Source organism: Heterocephalus glaber, unplaced genomic scaffold, assembly GCF_053883595.1.
Source record: "Heterocephalus glaber isolate CG9 unplaced genomic scaffold, H.glaber_assembly_v1.0 deba00001457, whole genome shotgun sequence".
NCBI lineage: Eukaryota > Metazoa > Chordata > Mammalia > Rodentia > Bathyergidae > Heterocephalus > Heterocephalus glaber.
This window is the reverse complement of record NW_028258305.1, coordinates 41,411,047-41,426,585: the sequence shown is the minus strand read 5'-3', so window position 1 is coordinate 41,426,585 and position 15,539 is coordinate 41,411,047. Positions and strand designations below refer to the sequence as shown.

At 44.7% G+C, this 15,539-nt stretch overlaps 1 protein-coding gene and 2 pseudogenes across 6 annotated transcripts in view; 1 reads left to right on the top strand and 2 right to left on the bottom strand.

The window, feature by feature from the left end:
* Positions 1–1,687: 1,687 nt before the first annotated feature.
* LOC101696443 (E3 SUMO-protein ligase ZBED1-like) lies at positions 1,688–15,029 on the bottom strand (annotated as a pseudogene). Its single transcript, XR_015453230.1, has 4 exons — positions 14,493–15,029; positions 10,076–11,472; positions 9,783–9,865; positions 1,688–6,604 (listed from the first exon to the last, which is right to left on the bottom strand). The product of XR_015453230.1 is annotated as an E3 SUMO-protein ligase ZBED1-like (transcript).
* LOC147827060 (small nucleolar RNA SNORA40) lies at positions 10,451–10,571 on the bottom strand (annotated as a pseudogene).
* Positions 15,030–15,240: 211 nt separating the features above from the next.
* Selenoi (selenoprotein I) overlaps positions 15,241–15,539 on the top strand; it is a 45,513-nt gene continuing 45,214 nt past the window's right edge. For 2 of the 5 annotated variants that reach the window (XM_013070121.3, XM_013070122.3), the window contains exon 1: positions 15,242–15,453. In XM_013070121.3, coding sequence (XP_012925575.1) covers positions 15,397–15,453 — 57 coding nt within the window. In that variant the 5' untranslated portion in view covers positions 15,242–15,396. Of the gene's footprint in view, positions 15,454–15,539 lie in introns of all 5 variants that reach the window. The other 3 variants (XM_087216590.1, XM_013070119.3, XM_004839138.3) reach the window with 3 other exon arrangements.

Genomic DNA, 15,539 nt, shown 5'->3' with positions numbered 1-15,539 from the left:
TGTTAACAGAGAAACAGCGACAGCTCAAAGCCCTAAGTTAACATCTTTCCATAGAACTAGTGGGTACTCTGTGTGTGCGCGTGGGGTTAAAAAGCCCAATGTTGCTCTGCGGGGGTGTGACCTAGATTGTTAAATATGAAAAAAATTAAGAGTCATCAGAGCTTTATATAGTCTCACTTGTGGAGTTGCTGTTGCACCCCCACCATCTCCCCCATTTTGTTCCTTTAGCATATTTTTTAAGGGTTGGTGAGCTCTTTCAACAAGTGCTTGACCTTGTGGATTGTAAGGGATGCCTGTTGTGTGGGAAATACGCCATTGCTTGCAAAATCCTGAAAACAGTATAGGCATGGCCATGATCTGTCTTCATTTGCTTAGGGAGACCAGTGTGAGCAAAGCAGCTAAGGCAATGATGAATAGCATGAGAAGTAGTTTCTCCCCACTGTGCCGTTGCACGTATCATTCCTGAACAAGTATCGAGAGTCATGTACATATGATAGCAGACCAAGCCAAGGGACATGAGTAACACCCATTTCAAATTTGATTAGGTCCCAATCCTCAGGGATTAACCCCTGCAGAGGGCCAGTGCCCTCCTCCCCCCAGCATGGGAGCATTGCTGTACACTATTTTGGGCTTGAATCTTTGTTAGGGCAAAATCCTTATGAAGGGCAAGCCAGTTTTGATGCAAAAGTTCATGAGAGAGACAGACTTCATCAGAAGCAGAAAACATAGCCAAAGCATCAGCTGATTCATTTCCTTTAGAAATGGGCCCCGGGAGTCCAGAATGAGAACAGAGATGGGTAATAAAAAGAGGGTGAGGGCATGCTCAGACTAACTTCTGTCTGAAAGGTAAGAACAAATCTGGCACAATAGAGGGTTTGACATGGGTAGTCTCAATACTTTGTACAGAATACACAGCATACTGAGAATCAGAGACTAGATTTAAAGGTTCCCCAGGAAAGGTTTGTATGATAAGCAAGTATGATAGCACCCAATTCTGCCTTCTGAGTGGAAGAGAATCTACCCTGAGTTAATTTTACAGAACCTGACACTATACCTGCCTTCAGTGAACACAGTGCAGGCCTGAGGGATAGGTTTGGAATGACCAATTTTGGGAAGAATAAAAGAGGTCTCAGTTTAAAAAAATGTAGATGTTTTTCAGCAGGCCGTGATCCAAGAATTTGTCCTGCTAAATCAGCTAAGGCACATTGTAAAGATATAGATTGTAGGAGGAAAATCTCAAACTCTCCATGAGGAGGGGGAATCCGAATAAAGTGAGGATCACAGCTGGATAACTGATTCATTGTTTTTCTACCCATGATAATAAGGGAGGCCAAAACTGTAGCATAGGGGTAATATATTTGTGGCCTCCATGACTCAAATAACGCCATTCAAGAATTTTTAACATAGGAGTTAATTGTTCAATAAGTCCTGTAGGCAAATAAGGAGTAGGAAGGAGAAATAATTGAAGAGGAAGCTGTGGGCCGATCCCGTCTAATTGACATTGTTGGATTGTAACTCTTTACCAATTGTAACTCTTTTTCTGCTACAGGAGTAAGGGTAGAAGGAGAGGAAAGATCAGGATCACCAGGAAAGATTTTAAAAAGATGTGCTACTCTGAACGTTGCAGGGGAGAAAGGGAACTTGTCTTCTGTCTTCTGAGGGCTTTCTGGAAGATTTAATCCTGTGGATCAAATAGGAGAAGGCATTCACATTTCTTAACATGTAAAGTGTTTACACTGCATGGGGGGAACCACAGGAGCACTATTTCCCACTAGCCTAAAATTATTCATAAGTTTATATCCCTTTTTCTGCGGGGGAGTGGAAGAATAGGAAATGTCAGGGAAACAGGAAGTGGTTTTAGAGAATCTCCACAGGCTGGAGGACATATAACGGGCTGGGACAAGATGTGTTTGGTGTGCAGGATGGAGGATGGTTGTAACCAATTCTATATGGGACCAAAAGAGAGACAATGAGGTGTGATGTGAGTCTGTCCAGGTGAATTCACAGACCAGTGTCTCTCCCTGCGACGTGAGTTTAGTTAATGGTTAGAGACGGGACAGAGGTAATTGTTTCTTCTTCAGCAGGTCTGGACTCGAAGCAAGTAAGGGGACTTTGCAGAAAGCTGCTCCCCGCACTAGGACAGGGAGAAACAAGGGAGGGTCAGAGGGCCTTGGATTCTGAAGTTGCTCCCAGGGCTCTCAGTGTGCAATGCATTGGCCTTCAGGATGGTGTTTTCTGAGCCCCGGCAGCATTTATGTACAAGTTTTTAGCTGTGTACCTAGGAGCAGAACTGCTGGGTCATGTGTGCTAATTCTATGCTTACTTTTTGGGGAATTATCAAACTTTCTTTCTAAGAGTCTGTACCATGTAACTTTCCCACCTACAATATATAAAGATTCCAATTTTTCTACATTCTTGCCAACACTTACATAATGTTTCTTCCCACTTTTTAAAAATTGGTTTATTTCAAATTTTAAAGCATTAAATAAAGAAAAGAGAAAGGAGGAAGTCTAGTGATCATGGATTTAAAATAATAATAATAATAATAATAATAATAATAATAGTAATAATAGCTGGGGATTTAGCTCAGTGGTTCCACCTCCTGCCTTGCAAGTGCAAGGTCCTGAGTTCGATCCCTGGTACCAAAAAAAAAAAAATTAAAAAAAAAAAATAAAAGCAGCAAGATTCAAAGAGGCAGCTGGCTGGGACAATCTGCATTTTCATAAGGAGCTGCAGAAGTTGCCCAGTCTGGGCACCAATTTGAGATTGTTCTGCCTCAGCTACCCAGAGTGCTGGGAAATTTCTTAAAAAAGAAAGCCATATTTTAAGATAAGGTAAGGGGCCCTTTGGGGTGCTACAAAACACAGCCCATGGGGACATCTGCTACCTTGTATTCCTAGTCTCTGAGCAGAAGGGAACAGATCTCACAGAATCCCAGAGCCCAAACTCCAAGTCAAAGAATTGCTTCCCTTCTTTTTCCTTCTTCTTCTCCTTCCTTCCTTCCTTCCTTCCTTCCTTCCTTCTTTCCTTCTTTCCTTCTTTCCTTCCCTCTCCCTCTCCCTCTTTCTCTTCCTTCCTTCCTGTACAGGGGATTGAACCCAGGGTCTTTGCACTGAGCTCCATCCTATTATTATTATTATTATTACTACTATTATTATTATTATTTTGAGACAGGATTTCACTAAGTCTTTAAGTTGCCCAGGCTAGGCTCAAACTTGAGATTCTCCTAGCTCAGTCTCCCAGAGTGCTGAGACAGTCCTTAAAAAATAAAGGCAAATTTGTGTATCTCCTTCCTGCCCTCATCTTCTAAAAGTATGCATCTGTATGTATGGAACTTAAACATAAAAACCCTGTCTTGTTTGCAGCCACCGACCATGAAAATGCAAGCATTTTTCCCTTTAACATCAGAGGTTGGGGTACCTGTAAAATATTGGCAATACTTAAATGTGTCATTTCTAAACCACGTCCCTTTTCTAAGTCACACCTTCCCCAAACTGGCTTTTCTTAGCCTGTGTGTGGAACCTAGTGGCGCTTTCTTTCTAGGAAATGTCTCAGCCTCTTAGAAAGGAAGTTATTGTTATCTCAAATTTAAAAATAATATTGTAGTGCTAAATGCCGGAAGATGGTGTCCAGTTTCCCCAAATCCCCCAAAGCAACCCACATGCTGTTCCCTCATCACAAAGGCCAAACATTCTAGCTGCAAGATTTAGAAAACTAGTTGCTCCTGGGATCTCGAGTTTTTAAAGAGAGAATTCAAGTGTCTTTTCCCATAATCCGTCACTATGCTGCAAAACTAACCTCAAGAAAGTTTTAAAACATTTCCAAGTGGGGTCCATATTCTCACCCTGGCTGGGTTGAGGGGTGATTCATGGGAAATTAAGCCCTTCATGCGCTGTCACAAACAGAAGAAAGACTCATGGGACCCCTGAACTACCCAGCCAGGAAAGAGGATGTTTACAAGGTGAATTTTGGCAAGGGGAGGCAAGGAAAATTTGTGGCCAACAATGCGACCCCAATGACAACACATTCAACTTCATTTTTTCTTGTTTCTTTTTAGCTCTCTTTCTTTTTATAAGTGCAATTTATGCTGATTTTGAACACTTTCCAACCCAACATAAAACATCTGTTTTAAGATGGTTATGGTAGCTAAAGAACTTTTTATCCACATGTCCCCAAATTGAAGCTCATGCTTAAATTAAAATGTAAACATGGAATCCATGCAGCTGCATGAGACTTGAATCCACAGAGGAGGCTTCTGTGCTGTGCCAAGGATTCTTTCTCCCCCTCTCCACCCAAGACGACTGAATTTTCCAGGATCGATGGAATCAACTGCATGGATCCTTAAGATACTGTTAGGGTCTCTGCGTCAAAACAAGCAAGCTCTGGTTGTCTTGATAACTGAGTATTGGGACTCCCAGCAAGCCCCATTTCACACTAACCTCATTTAGGAAGTTAATTTCCGTTTTGGGTGAGGATAAAGGGAGAAAGAAGAGCTGTCATTCTGCATGGTTCCACCATGTGTCTTTCTTTTCTCTTTCTTTCCCACTTGGATTGAAGGAACCACAATCGTGTTTGGGATTCCAAACCAAGCTGGTGAGGTCATGTCCCCTTTCTTGTCCCTGCAGGAAACCGGCATCCCTCATCCCAAAGAAGCCACTGCTGACACTGTCCCCCAAAGGGAACATCTGCTCCCGGTCCAAGCCCCATCCCCCCTTGTCCTCATCTTTGGGCTTGGCCTCTGCCCTGCTCTACAAGTTCTTGTACAGGAAGATCCGCTGGCCCACATGGGCCGGGCCCAGCTGGTTCCTCTTGGTGCTCATCATGTTGGCCAAGGAGCTGCAGAGGCACTCAGGGAAGAAGTGGTTGGCTGCACACACCAGTACTTCCAGAGAACCTTGGGCAGTATGGGGAAGAGGGCCAAGCGGTCAGACCACCACTTGAGTGGCCAGTACTTCCTGGTTCTTGAAGTTGCTGAGCTCCCCCACCATGTGAGTGTGCTACTTCTGGTCATCCATGCCATCAGTCTGGCAGAAGATCTTGGCCATCATGTTGTTGGTCATACTGGTGGGTGGTAGCAATGTGGACTTGGCCAACATGAACTTCTTGGCCAGAGGTTCCTTGGGGACCACATGGTAGATTTGTGCTCTGGTGGTGTGAAGGAACCTTGATTTTGTCCAGCAGGCCTTTGGCCTTCTCCACCTGCAGCCTCTTGAAGGTGGACAGGAAGGGCAGCCTCTTGTGCAGATCCAGGAAGATGGCCACATTGAGGAACATGTTGATCTCAGTGCCCCTTGGTAGATCATGGCCGGTTCCTTAGTAATGACTTCTTTGGCCATGCGGATCTCCTTGGTGTCAGTTTTCTTGATGTTCAGAAGCATTAGGATGAGTGGTTTGACCACCTTGATGGTGGAGTACTTAGACACGGACAGCATCTTGGTCACTTGCTTGAAGGACTGGAGTAGTTCTATCAAGCCTTTGATGGTGGCCCACTTGGTGGTCTCCAGCATCAAGTGATGATTGTTGTTGTCTTCCACCAGGGCCCTGGTGATGACAAACTGCTACTCCTTGAGATGCTGGAGCATGCCCAGCATGCTGTCCCACGAGGACACCTGGTTGCTGACCAGCATGCAGGGTGCCAAATGCTTTTGCTTCTTATAAAGCATGTACCTGGTCACCGAAGACTGCTGGAAATACTCTACCAGCCTGTGACACTGTGTCAGGAGGCCACCCAGCTTGGGCAGCCAGAAGACCTGCTGGATGTCCAGCAAGGAGCATGCCTTGGTGATGTTCTACCTGGGGTCTGATGTTGGCCCTGGACACCTTGTTGCCAATGGCCCACTTAGTGATGGTCCCTGCTATGTTCTCAGGCATCTCAAATATCTTCAGGCACCTGGATCCACAGAAAGAGAGTCGGGAGAGCCCATGGTCAGGAAATGGCTGGCCAGGGTCATGTAAGTCCTGTTCCGGTTGTCACTCCTCTGCATGTCTGTGGAGATCCCACACCAGGAGGTATTGGCCAGCTCCTTGAGGACTACCTCACTGATGCTCCATACTTCTCAGGGATGGCCTTGCTGGAGAATAGTGGCCATCTTCAGCAGTGCTCAGAAGGTAGGCTCGTCCAAAATGGACACCATGTATAACCCCTTGCACATGAGCCCCAGGATGGTGGCTGTGAATTCCTGCTGCTTCTCACTCTCCAACCTGTGTCCTGGTTTCAGGCCACTATATTCTGTGAGGATTGCTGAGTTTGGAGAAGGTGGTGGCAAAGGCTTCTCGGATCTGTTCCATATTGCTCTTGAGTTTGCAACTCCTAGTGGTGACTCTTCTCCAGGTAAGTCTTGCAGGAATAAGTGACCCGGGCCATGCAGACCCAACGTAGATCTTCCAGCATAAGATGCATTCCTCTGTGGAAGCCAGAGTACAGTACCTCCATAGTGTACTTTGATCTTGGTGTGTGGTGGGCCGCTAGCTTCAGGTTGTGAGAGCCATCCAGGACTTTGCTCTCCATCACTTCTGCCTGGTGGGCATCTGCTCATGCATGGGCACTTGCCAGGGTTTGAGGGGGTGGGGGGACAAGGCCTGTCAGATGCCCCCTCCTGTCATCCTGGGGAAAGAGGGGTGTGTTCAGACCCCAGGAGCCTTGGAGGACAAAGATGAGGAGGATGTGGAGGTGGTGGTGGTGGTAGGCAGAGCTGCCTGAGGTCTGGGGCATTGGGTACTCAGAACCCCAGAGACCTGGCCATATGCCTTGGCCAAAATCCCTGGCCCAGTGCAGCTGGGAAGGCTGAGATGGGGCACAGGGCTGATGGGGGTCACAGGGAGAGCACTGCGTGCAGCAGAGTTGTAGGTAGGGGCTGCTCCCAGGTGTGTGCCCCGCCCACAGTGACCCTGCTTCTTCCTTGTTTATCTTTCTGATGACTATGTGTTTTATCGTTCATTGACTGTAGAGTTTACAGTTTGGGTTCCTAATTGATTTCTGCCTGCATTTTCCCTCTACTCTTATATATATGGCTACTGTTACGATATAGGAAAGAAAACAGTGTTTTTCCTAATCTCTCACTCAATAATCACCACTTCCGATCCCAGATGTGTGGGGTATCTTTCCTACTTACCAAGCAAGCAATCCTTCTGCAGCTGATTCTGCAGTAGACACCAGCTGGGTGTCCTTTAATTCAACTCAATTCTCACACTGTTTCTCAAAGAAAAGGTGAGGGCTCAGTCCCTGAAACTGCCCCAACTTTCACTGCCAACCATAAGGCTCAAATTGTTTTACCTGTGCATTTGACCAACTGGCTATAAGTCAGAAGTCCTATGACTCCCTCCTTGGGTTCATACAACTCAGGGAAACATTTTACTTACTTTTACCAGTTTATTAGTAAAGGGCGTAATGAAGGATACAGATGAACAGCCAGATGGGAGATGCACAGGCCAAGGTATGTGGGAAGGCATGCAGAGGCTCCATGTCCCCTCCAGATGTGCCACCTTCAGGACCCTCCACATGTTCAGCTACCTTAAAGCTCCTGAACCCAGTCCTTTAGGGTATAGAATTTTCATTCTGTAGACATGATTGACTGAATCACTGGCCATTGGGGATTAACTTAACCTTCAGCTCCTGCCCCTCCTTGAAACCTGGGGTGGGCTGAAAGTCCCCTCTTTAATCCAGCCTTGGTCTTTCTGGCAACCAGCCTTAAGCTATCTAGGGCTTCTCAGCCCCTAGTTCTTTCATTAGCATAGAAGAGATATTCTGTACTGTATCTCAAAGTTTCACAGGCTCAGTTAAATCTTTGCAACAAAGACTTTTTGCAGATTATTTCTTGGAGTATATTCTTCAAAAGTGGGATTACTGAGTCAATGAATACTGATAGTTTTATAGCACTTGTTGATGCCAGTGATGTATATTTCTTTAGTCTGTCATAGTTCATACTGAGGGCTAATTGAGTAGTAAGCACTATGCTACGTTCAGGGGTATACAGGTATGGTGGTTAGCCTCAAGTAATTTATATTCCAGTAAGACAGATAAAAAAATGTTTCAATAACATTTAAGTACAAAGAAAGAAGCATTGGGGAATGGAATCAACTCTACTGGTAAGAGCTAGAAGTAGGCTGGGAACTGGGACACAAAAAGATTCCTTGGAAGAAAGGAAATAAGATGGATCTGGAAGGCTGAGATGGAATTAATCAGGCATGAGTAAATGAACAGCAGCTTTCTATACATAGCCAGAGTTGTTTGGGGATTTATAAATAATCAGTATTCCTGGGAGATCAAGTGTGTGTGTGTATGTGTGTGTGTTGGGAGGGGGTGTCAAAGAGAATAATCAGCACAAGGGTAATAGCTTGGAGATTACGTATAAGGCTACTATGAACATTGTAGGGGAGAAGCAACAGAGAGCAGTGGATGTTTCATGGTAGTAACAGTAGGCAGTGTAAACTGTTTTAGTTTTTTTGTTTTATTATTTTTACCATTCTTTATCTGAATATTGTAAACAACTCAAATGGAATTCAGTGCTTTCCAAATCTCAATCTCTCTCTCTCTCTGGTATTGGAGAATGAACCCAGGGCCTTCCACTCAGCTGCATCTCTAGCCTTTTCTTTGTTTTTATTTTGATAGGGCAGATGTTTGAATGCTTTTTGTTTTGAGACAGGGTCTCACTAAGTTGCCCAGGGTGATTGTGAACTTGTGATCCTCCTTCCAGAGCCCTGGGATTACTGTGTGCCACCACGCCCAGCCCAAATCTCTTAATGAAGCCTTACTGTCTTGACCTTCAGCTGTAGAATTAATATGGTGTGGTAGGTTGTTTGCAGTCTGTGGCCATGTGACTTGGCCATTCTGTCCGTGAAGAGACAGAACCTACTTCGCCTCCATTGGGCTGGCCTTGCTATTTGCTTTGTCTGGTAGAATAAGACAGAAGCAACATTGTGTGACTTCTGAGCTAAGGCCTTTAAGGCTTTGTAGCTTCTACTCCCCCAGCCCTCGGTTTTATTATTTCTATTATTATTAATACATGGTGTATACATTTAAGGCGTACCACATGTTTTTTTTTTTTGGGGGGGTACTAGGGATCAAACTCTGGTCCTTGCACTTTTGAGGCAGGCAGTGTAACCACTGAGCTAAATCCCCGGCCCCAGCATGTTTTTTTTGGGGGGGGAATAGTGATACTGAGGATGGAACTCAGGGCCTTGCACAAGCTGGCCAAGTCTTCTAGCACTGAGCTACATCCCTAGCCTGTTTATTTTGAGACAGGGTCTCCTGCTAAGTTGCCCAGGCTGGCCTTGAACTTGTGATCCTCCTGCCTCAGCCTCCTAAGTAGTTGAGGTTACAGGTGGGCACCACTGTGGCAGCTTTATGTACACATTTAAAATGTTGACCACACTCAATGTAATTAACATATCCAACAAGACCAGCAAAACTGCTCAGCTAAACCCAGCCCAAATTGCTGACTCATAGACTTATGAGCAAATAAAATGGTTGTTATTACAGGTTACTAAGGTTTGAGTACTTTGCTATGTGGCAATAAATAACTTTTGTATCTGCTTATCTTTTAAAGTGTACTTTTTTCAGTTTGTGCCCGTTTTTATGGCATTTCATTATTAAAGGCTAGATATCACTAAATCTAAAGAGTTGTCTCTGCATTCCATGATCTAGGTTACTTATTTTAAAAACGTCTCACACTTTAACAGGGAATTCATAAAAGGCAGTGGAGGGGCTGAGGAGTATGGAAGGACCTATCATGACCACGGCACTGGATGGTCTTGGATATCCAGTGAGTGCAGTAATAACTTACTGTCTTGGGGCCGTGTCTTATTCAACTTTCTATCTTCAAGGTCTAACACCGGTATTTGTAGTTTCTTCACAGCTGGTGTTCAACTAGGACACATGAAGAGAGGGTAAAATTATTTTTATACATTGCTTCATATTTATATATCTTGTTTTCTAAAGCAGAGGTAGCTTAGCCTTGAGTTCTGGGTATACAGAGCCTTGGGTCTATCGCGGGACACCTCAAAGCCTTATGGAGAAGTGCTTTTGCCAACTCTTTTCAACTTGTGGAAATTTTAATCTGATAATGTTTCTACTTACTATATTTAAACAAATATGATCCAACCACTCACAGGACGACGTATCTTTAACTCCAGACCTCATGTTCAAGACGGAAGCCTTTAAGGAAAAGGGGAGGAAAAAGCCATCTTCATGTGTCACAACATGAAAACTAGAATACCAGATCAATTGAGCTGAGATTTTGCTTATGTCCCATGCTTTCTAATTAACAACTCTTTTGTCTCAGAACCAACTCTAAAGGTTATAAATACCTCCCATCATTTTAGTCTGTATTAGGTATCATAATTTTTTGGTTTTGTTTTGTTTTCTGAGGTGCAGTCTCACAATGTAATCCAGGCTGGCCTCAGACTTTCCTTCCTCTTGCCATGGTCACAGGCATGCACATGCACCCGGCAGTAAATTCCTCCTATATGCATCAAAACTCATACTGAACAATCAGTTCTGGGTTGGAAAAGAGGATTTATTTTTTGCACCTAAGTTTTAGTTCACAAGTTAGACAAAAGCAGACACAAGTGCTACTGTTTTGCCAACTCCTACCTCAAGTCCTGGAGGTCTTCCAGGATTTCTACAGGAAAATGGATCATGGAAATATTGCCCCTATTCTCTTGCTCCACTTAGGTTTTTCTGCTAATGCCCGTCTTTCACCAAAACTAAATGATCGTTGATCCAACGATCTCAAATGTTGATGAAGATAAAAAATAAACTAAAAACTGAGGCTCCTATATTCAAATAGAAGGAAACAAAACAATACAATAGTGGTTACAGTTGCTCTATCTGCATGCCTGACCTTAGTTGCGGCTAACATTTGCAAAAAGGAATAAGGAGAAAGGCATCACCAGGGTGTTGGCAGTGTGACTACTCATCTGGACGATTTGTTCCTGGACTAGAGTTCTGCTTCCATTCTAGTGCTGTCATAGTGGGGAGGAGGTGTGGGGCAGAGGTGGCAATTCTTTGTTGATAACATGTAGCTGCTGGATTACCACAACTTCAAAAATGCTGAAAATGAGACTCTGCTCTGTGTAAAGCTTTGCCTGAAGTCTGTTTCAAAGATAATGGTCCTTTTATTTAGCATTATCAGTAATAGCTTTTATTCAGTAGTGGTGGTAAGATAAATCACTTATCTTGAAACAAGAATGGCAAGTTGTAGCGGGGTCCACGTTCATGAGTAGATTTGTGATTTTACTCTGACCTTCATTATCACTATGGCTCTGGATCCCTCAGAGTCTTTACATTGCCTGCGTTAGTGGTCAAAGGTTGAGAGCAAACGCAGAAAGCTGAAGCACTCAGCCTGGGAAGCTTGTCACACAATAAAAGATAAAGGACTGTGGCTGCAGTCTTGGGTTCATCACCAGTAGCAGGAGTGGGGCCAGAAGGCTCTGATACCCGTCACAGATGAGTAGAGACCTAGTCCTCCTCCACTGATACAGAAAAGAACAGGCATTAGTTTAAGCTGAATGTCAGTATGTTGCACAGTCCTATTCTGTGATAAAGAATGACCCACTTAGACAGTTTTCTAGACATTCTTGCCCAAGAGGGTTACCTCCTGGTAAAAAAAAAAGTAAAATACAGCAAAAAACAGGCAACCAAAACCCTACTAGAGAAGGTTTACTACAGCCGGGTAATTCAATTTTTAAGAAATTATAAGTAACTTAATGACTCTTCAGCTCTTCCCTAGTTCCTTCTCCAGCCCTTGATTACAAACTGACAATGGGTTTGGGGATATAGCTCAGCCAGAGAGCTCTTGGTTAGGGTGTGAGGTCCTGGGTTTGACTTCCAGCACTGCAAAACAAGGCTCATGACTTTTTTCCCTTAACCATCTTATCATGGTACCTTGTAGAAGCATGGTGCAGTATAAAAATTATTCAATGAAAAGCAGAAGTTTTATTATGAACAAGTTGGGTGACTTTTGGGGAAAACAAAACTTTCTATTGTTCCATTTTGTCCAACTGGAACAATCATTTGGCCTATGGCTCAGCGTTGTTAGGTGATCTAGTGGTGTTAAACTGCTTTGAGAACCACAGAACTCAGAAGGTATTGTTTCTATTTCATTATCATTGCTCTCTGGTGCATCGGGCCTCGTATATGCCAAGCACATATGTTCTACCACTTAGTTATGCCCCATCCCCTGTTTCTAAATTTTAGAATGAAAACAAAACCAATACCTTTTAACAAACTTCCTTAGAAAACCTTATTTTTTGCTTCAACAAGATACTGGAGTCTTTAACTATATTAGTTCTTCAACTTCCAATTTGCTAGCTAACTCCATTTATTTGACACTCTTACTTTAAATAAAAGAACTCTGGGAATTAAGTTTTATTTTTAGGTCATATTACAAAGATGAAAATATTCTTAGCACTACTTCATATTTTCTATAATTACTATTCTATGTTTATTTATTTGTTTTTCGTGTTTGGAGACAAGGTCTCACTCTAATTCAGGCTGGCCTTGGACTCACTATGTAGCCCAGGCTGGCCTCAAACTCGAGGCAATCCTCCTGCCTCAGCCTCCGGAGTGCTGGGACTAAAGATGGGCGCCACCATACCCTGTTTATGATTACCATTCTAGAAAGCAAAATGCCTGTTCTTGACTGAGATGCAGAGGGGAAAAACTTCAGTGCATGAGGAGGCAGACAAGGAAAGCAAAGCAACAAACTATGCGTACTGTGTGTGGTGTACACAGTGGGAATGGAAACAGCCAGGCCAAAAGAAAGCAGCCGAGGGCAGCTCTGGGCTGCCTCCGAGATAAAAGCCTCTGGGAATGAAACTCAGAAAAGAGTAGGCAGAAAAGTGATTCAGTTCCAAAAGCCAATTTGTTTGACAACTTTTTCTTTCTAGGTGAGAATTCATAAAATTCTGGAGAAATAGTATCTTATACTTCTCAAGGTTGAAATACTATCATTTCCCATGCTTTGAATTGTAACTGCCATGGTAAGACAAGAATTATTCTCTTTTCACAGATGGACTGATTTAATCTCAGAGAAGTTAAACAATATATAATTTCATTGAATTTCAGAGATGATTAGATTTAACCTATTGCCCTCCTTTTAAAAAAGAACTGGGGGCCAGGAGTGGTGGTGCATGCCTGTAATCCCAGTGTTCAGGAAGCTGAGGCAGGAGGATTTCTGGGAGTTCAAGGCCAGCCTGGGTTACCAAGTGAGTTCAAGGCCAGCCTGAACTACAAAGTGAGACTGTCTCAAAAAACAAAAAAAACCACACACACACACAAAAAGGGGAACTGGGGCTACATGAAATAAGCTGCCTGGAATCATGTAGCCAGCACATAAAAGATGCCAAAATATATACAAGGATCTATGTTGTGTTTCAGTGCAGAAATTCTCAGATGGATTGTGCTTGCGTGGCAGGAGGCGGAACCACTGAGCAAAATCCCTGGCCCAGTTTTTGGGGTTTTTTTGACAAGGTCTCACGAGTCCTAGGGTGGTCTTGAACTCAGTGATCTGCCTGCCTTACCCTCCCAAGATATGGGCCACTATGCCTAGGTGCAGTTTTCTTCTTAAAACCATTCATTTCTCATGTCTGTCTCGATACTAGCACTTTATAGCATATCAGAGATCTTTGGTCATTCATTTTCAATAAAATAGGCTGACCATGTGTAATCTGCAAGCTACTGGGCTATGGGACACAAGGAAATTAAGATTAGGATGTGTAAGATACAAATACTCAAGCGTGATAAAGAACATTGAAGTTTTTTTTTTTTTGTACCGGGGATCGAACTCGGGTCCTTGCATTTGCGCTTGCGCAGCAGGCGGTGAAACCACTGAGCTAAATCCCTGGCCCAAGAACACTTAAGTTTATAGATTATCTACCATGTACTTAGGTGCTTTGTATCTATTACTTACCTCATAATAATCTTATACTTTAGGAGGAGAAATAAGATGCAGGTGAAATAATAGTGTGCTCGGGATATCCTTGTTCCCCAATGAATATTTGTTGGATGAATGAATGTAAGAGGTTGCAAAATAATTGTGGCCTTTTCCCCCAGGGACCCAGGGAGATTTTGAGCCTCTCTGATGTAATGGCCTTAACACACAGCAATTCCATTTGGTCTGACCATTTCCAAGCTGTATAACTAAGTGACTGATCCCTCAACTCCGACTGGGGATCCAAACCAGGGTCCAGAGCCTGCTAGGCAAGCACTCCACCACAGAGCTACACTTCCAGCCCGTGTAATCTGCTTTTTGTTTTTGGTACCAGGGATCGAACTCGGGACCTTGCGCTTGCAAGGCAGGCGCCGGAACCACTTAGCTAAATCCCCAGCCCCTGTAATCTGAATTTTAAGTCCCTACTCTTTGAAGTAGGGAGAATACTTTCCACTTCATAGTGTTGTTAAGGTGTAGGTGATAATGTAAAGTTCTCTGCATATAAAGCACTCAATAAAAAGTAGCAACTATTACTACATTTTACTATGAGTAGATACATACTTGCTATTGATCTGGCGCTCTTTCCACAATTCACTGGGCTCCTTACACAGGCTTGTAAGGAACCGTCCTGGCTGACGGGCTACTGCTTTGATCTGGTCTGCGAAGACATTAGCAATCTGAATTTGGAACGGCTTAACAGAACGGAGCGTGAGCACGTAGCCCAAGGCTCAAGAGCAACGCTGACCTGAGGGGCTGGTCTCTAACGTCCTTTCTCTCGCCTGCCCAGTTTCTTCAGGGATCGCACACTGGACCTCCCATCGGCCTAGGCTGTGGCTCAGCCTTCTCTACAGAAAGCCACATTTCCTAAGCGCCTACTTCTTGCAGCGCATCGTATCAGGAGCCCCATGAGGGCTGCTGCATAGGCCTTCCTTTGCTCCTCTGCTTCACTGCAACGAGGGATTTACGCCCTCTTACCTGATCTGGCCGCAGGCACTCTCCCTGCTCGGGGGACTAACAGGATATCCCAGATCTCTACCCAGGCACAGACACCCAAGAAGTCCGCCCCTCACCCGGGAGACGAGCAAAGCCCACTGGGAAGCTAACCTTTCATCTCCCCTCCTGCTTTACCTCAGCTCACCAATGTTGACGACAGCAAATAAAATGAGGAGGTGAGTTGGGAGGCGGGACTTAGTGCTGCCTGATTCACGCCGATTGGACCAAAACGGCAGCAGGGCGGGGATAGCGCGCAGAGCCTCGCCCCCAGCGGGAGGGGAGAAAGCGAGGTTGCGCTTGCGCGCTGAGGCGGCGGAAGTGGCCTGGGCTACGCGTGCGCGGCGGGTGGAGCGCGGCTTGGACCTCTGCCTGCCTAGTCTCGCCCAGCTTTGCTCTCGCCGAGTGCTTCTTGTGCTTCACCGCCTCCTCGCGGACAGCAGCTGCCGAGTGGGCGCTTGGTTTGCGGGTCGTCATGACTGGCTACGAATACGTGACCCCGGAGCAGCTGGCTGGCTTTGATAAGTACAAGGTAGCGCGGCCGAAGGACGCCCCTCTCCTTGCCCCGGCCGCGCCCAGGCGGCGGAGGGGCCGGCGCGCGGTCCGTGTCACCTTGTG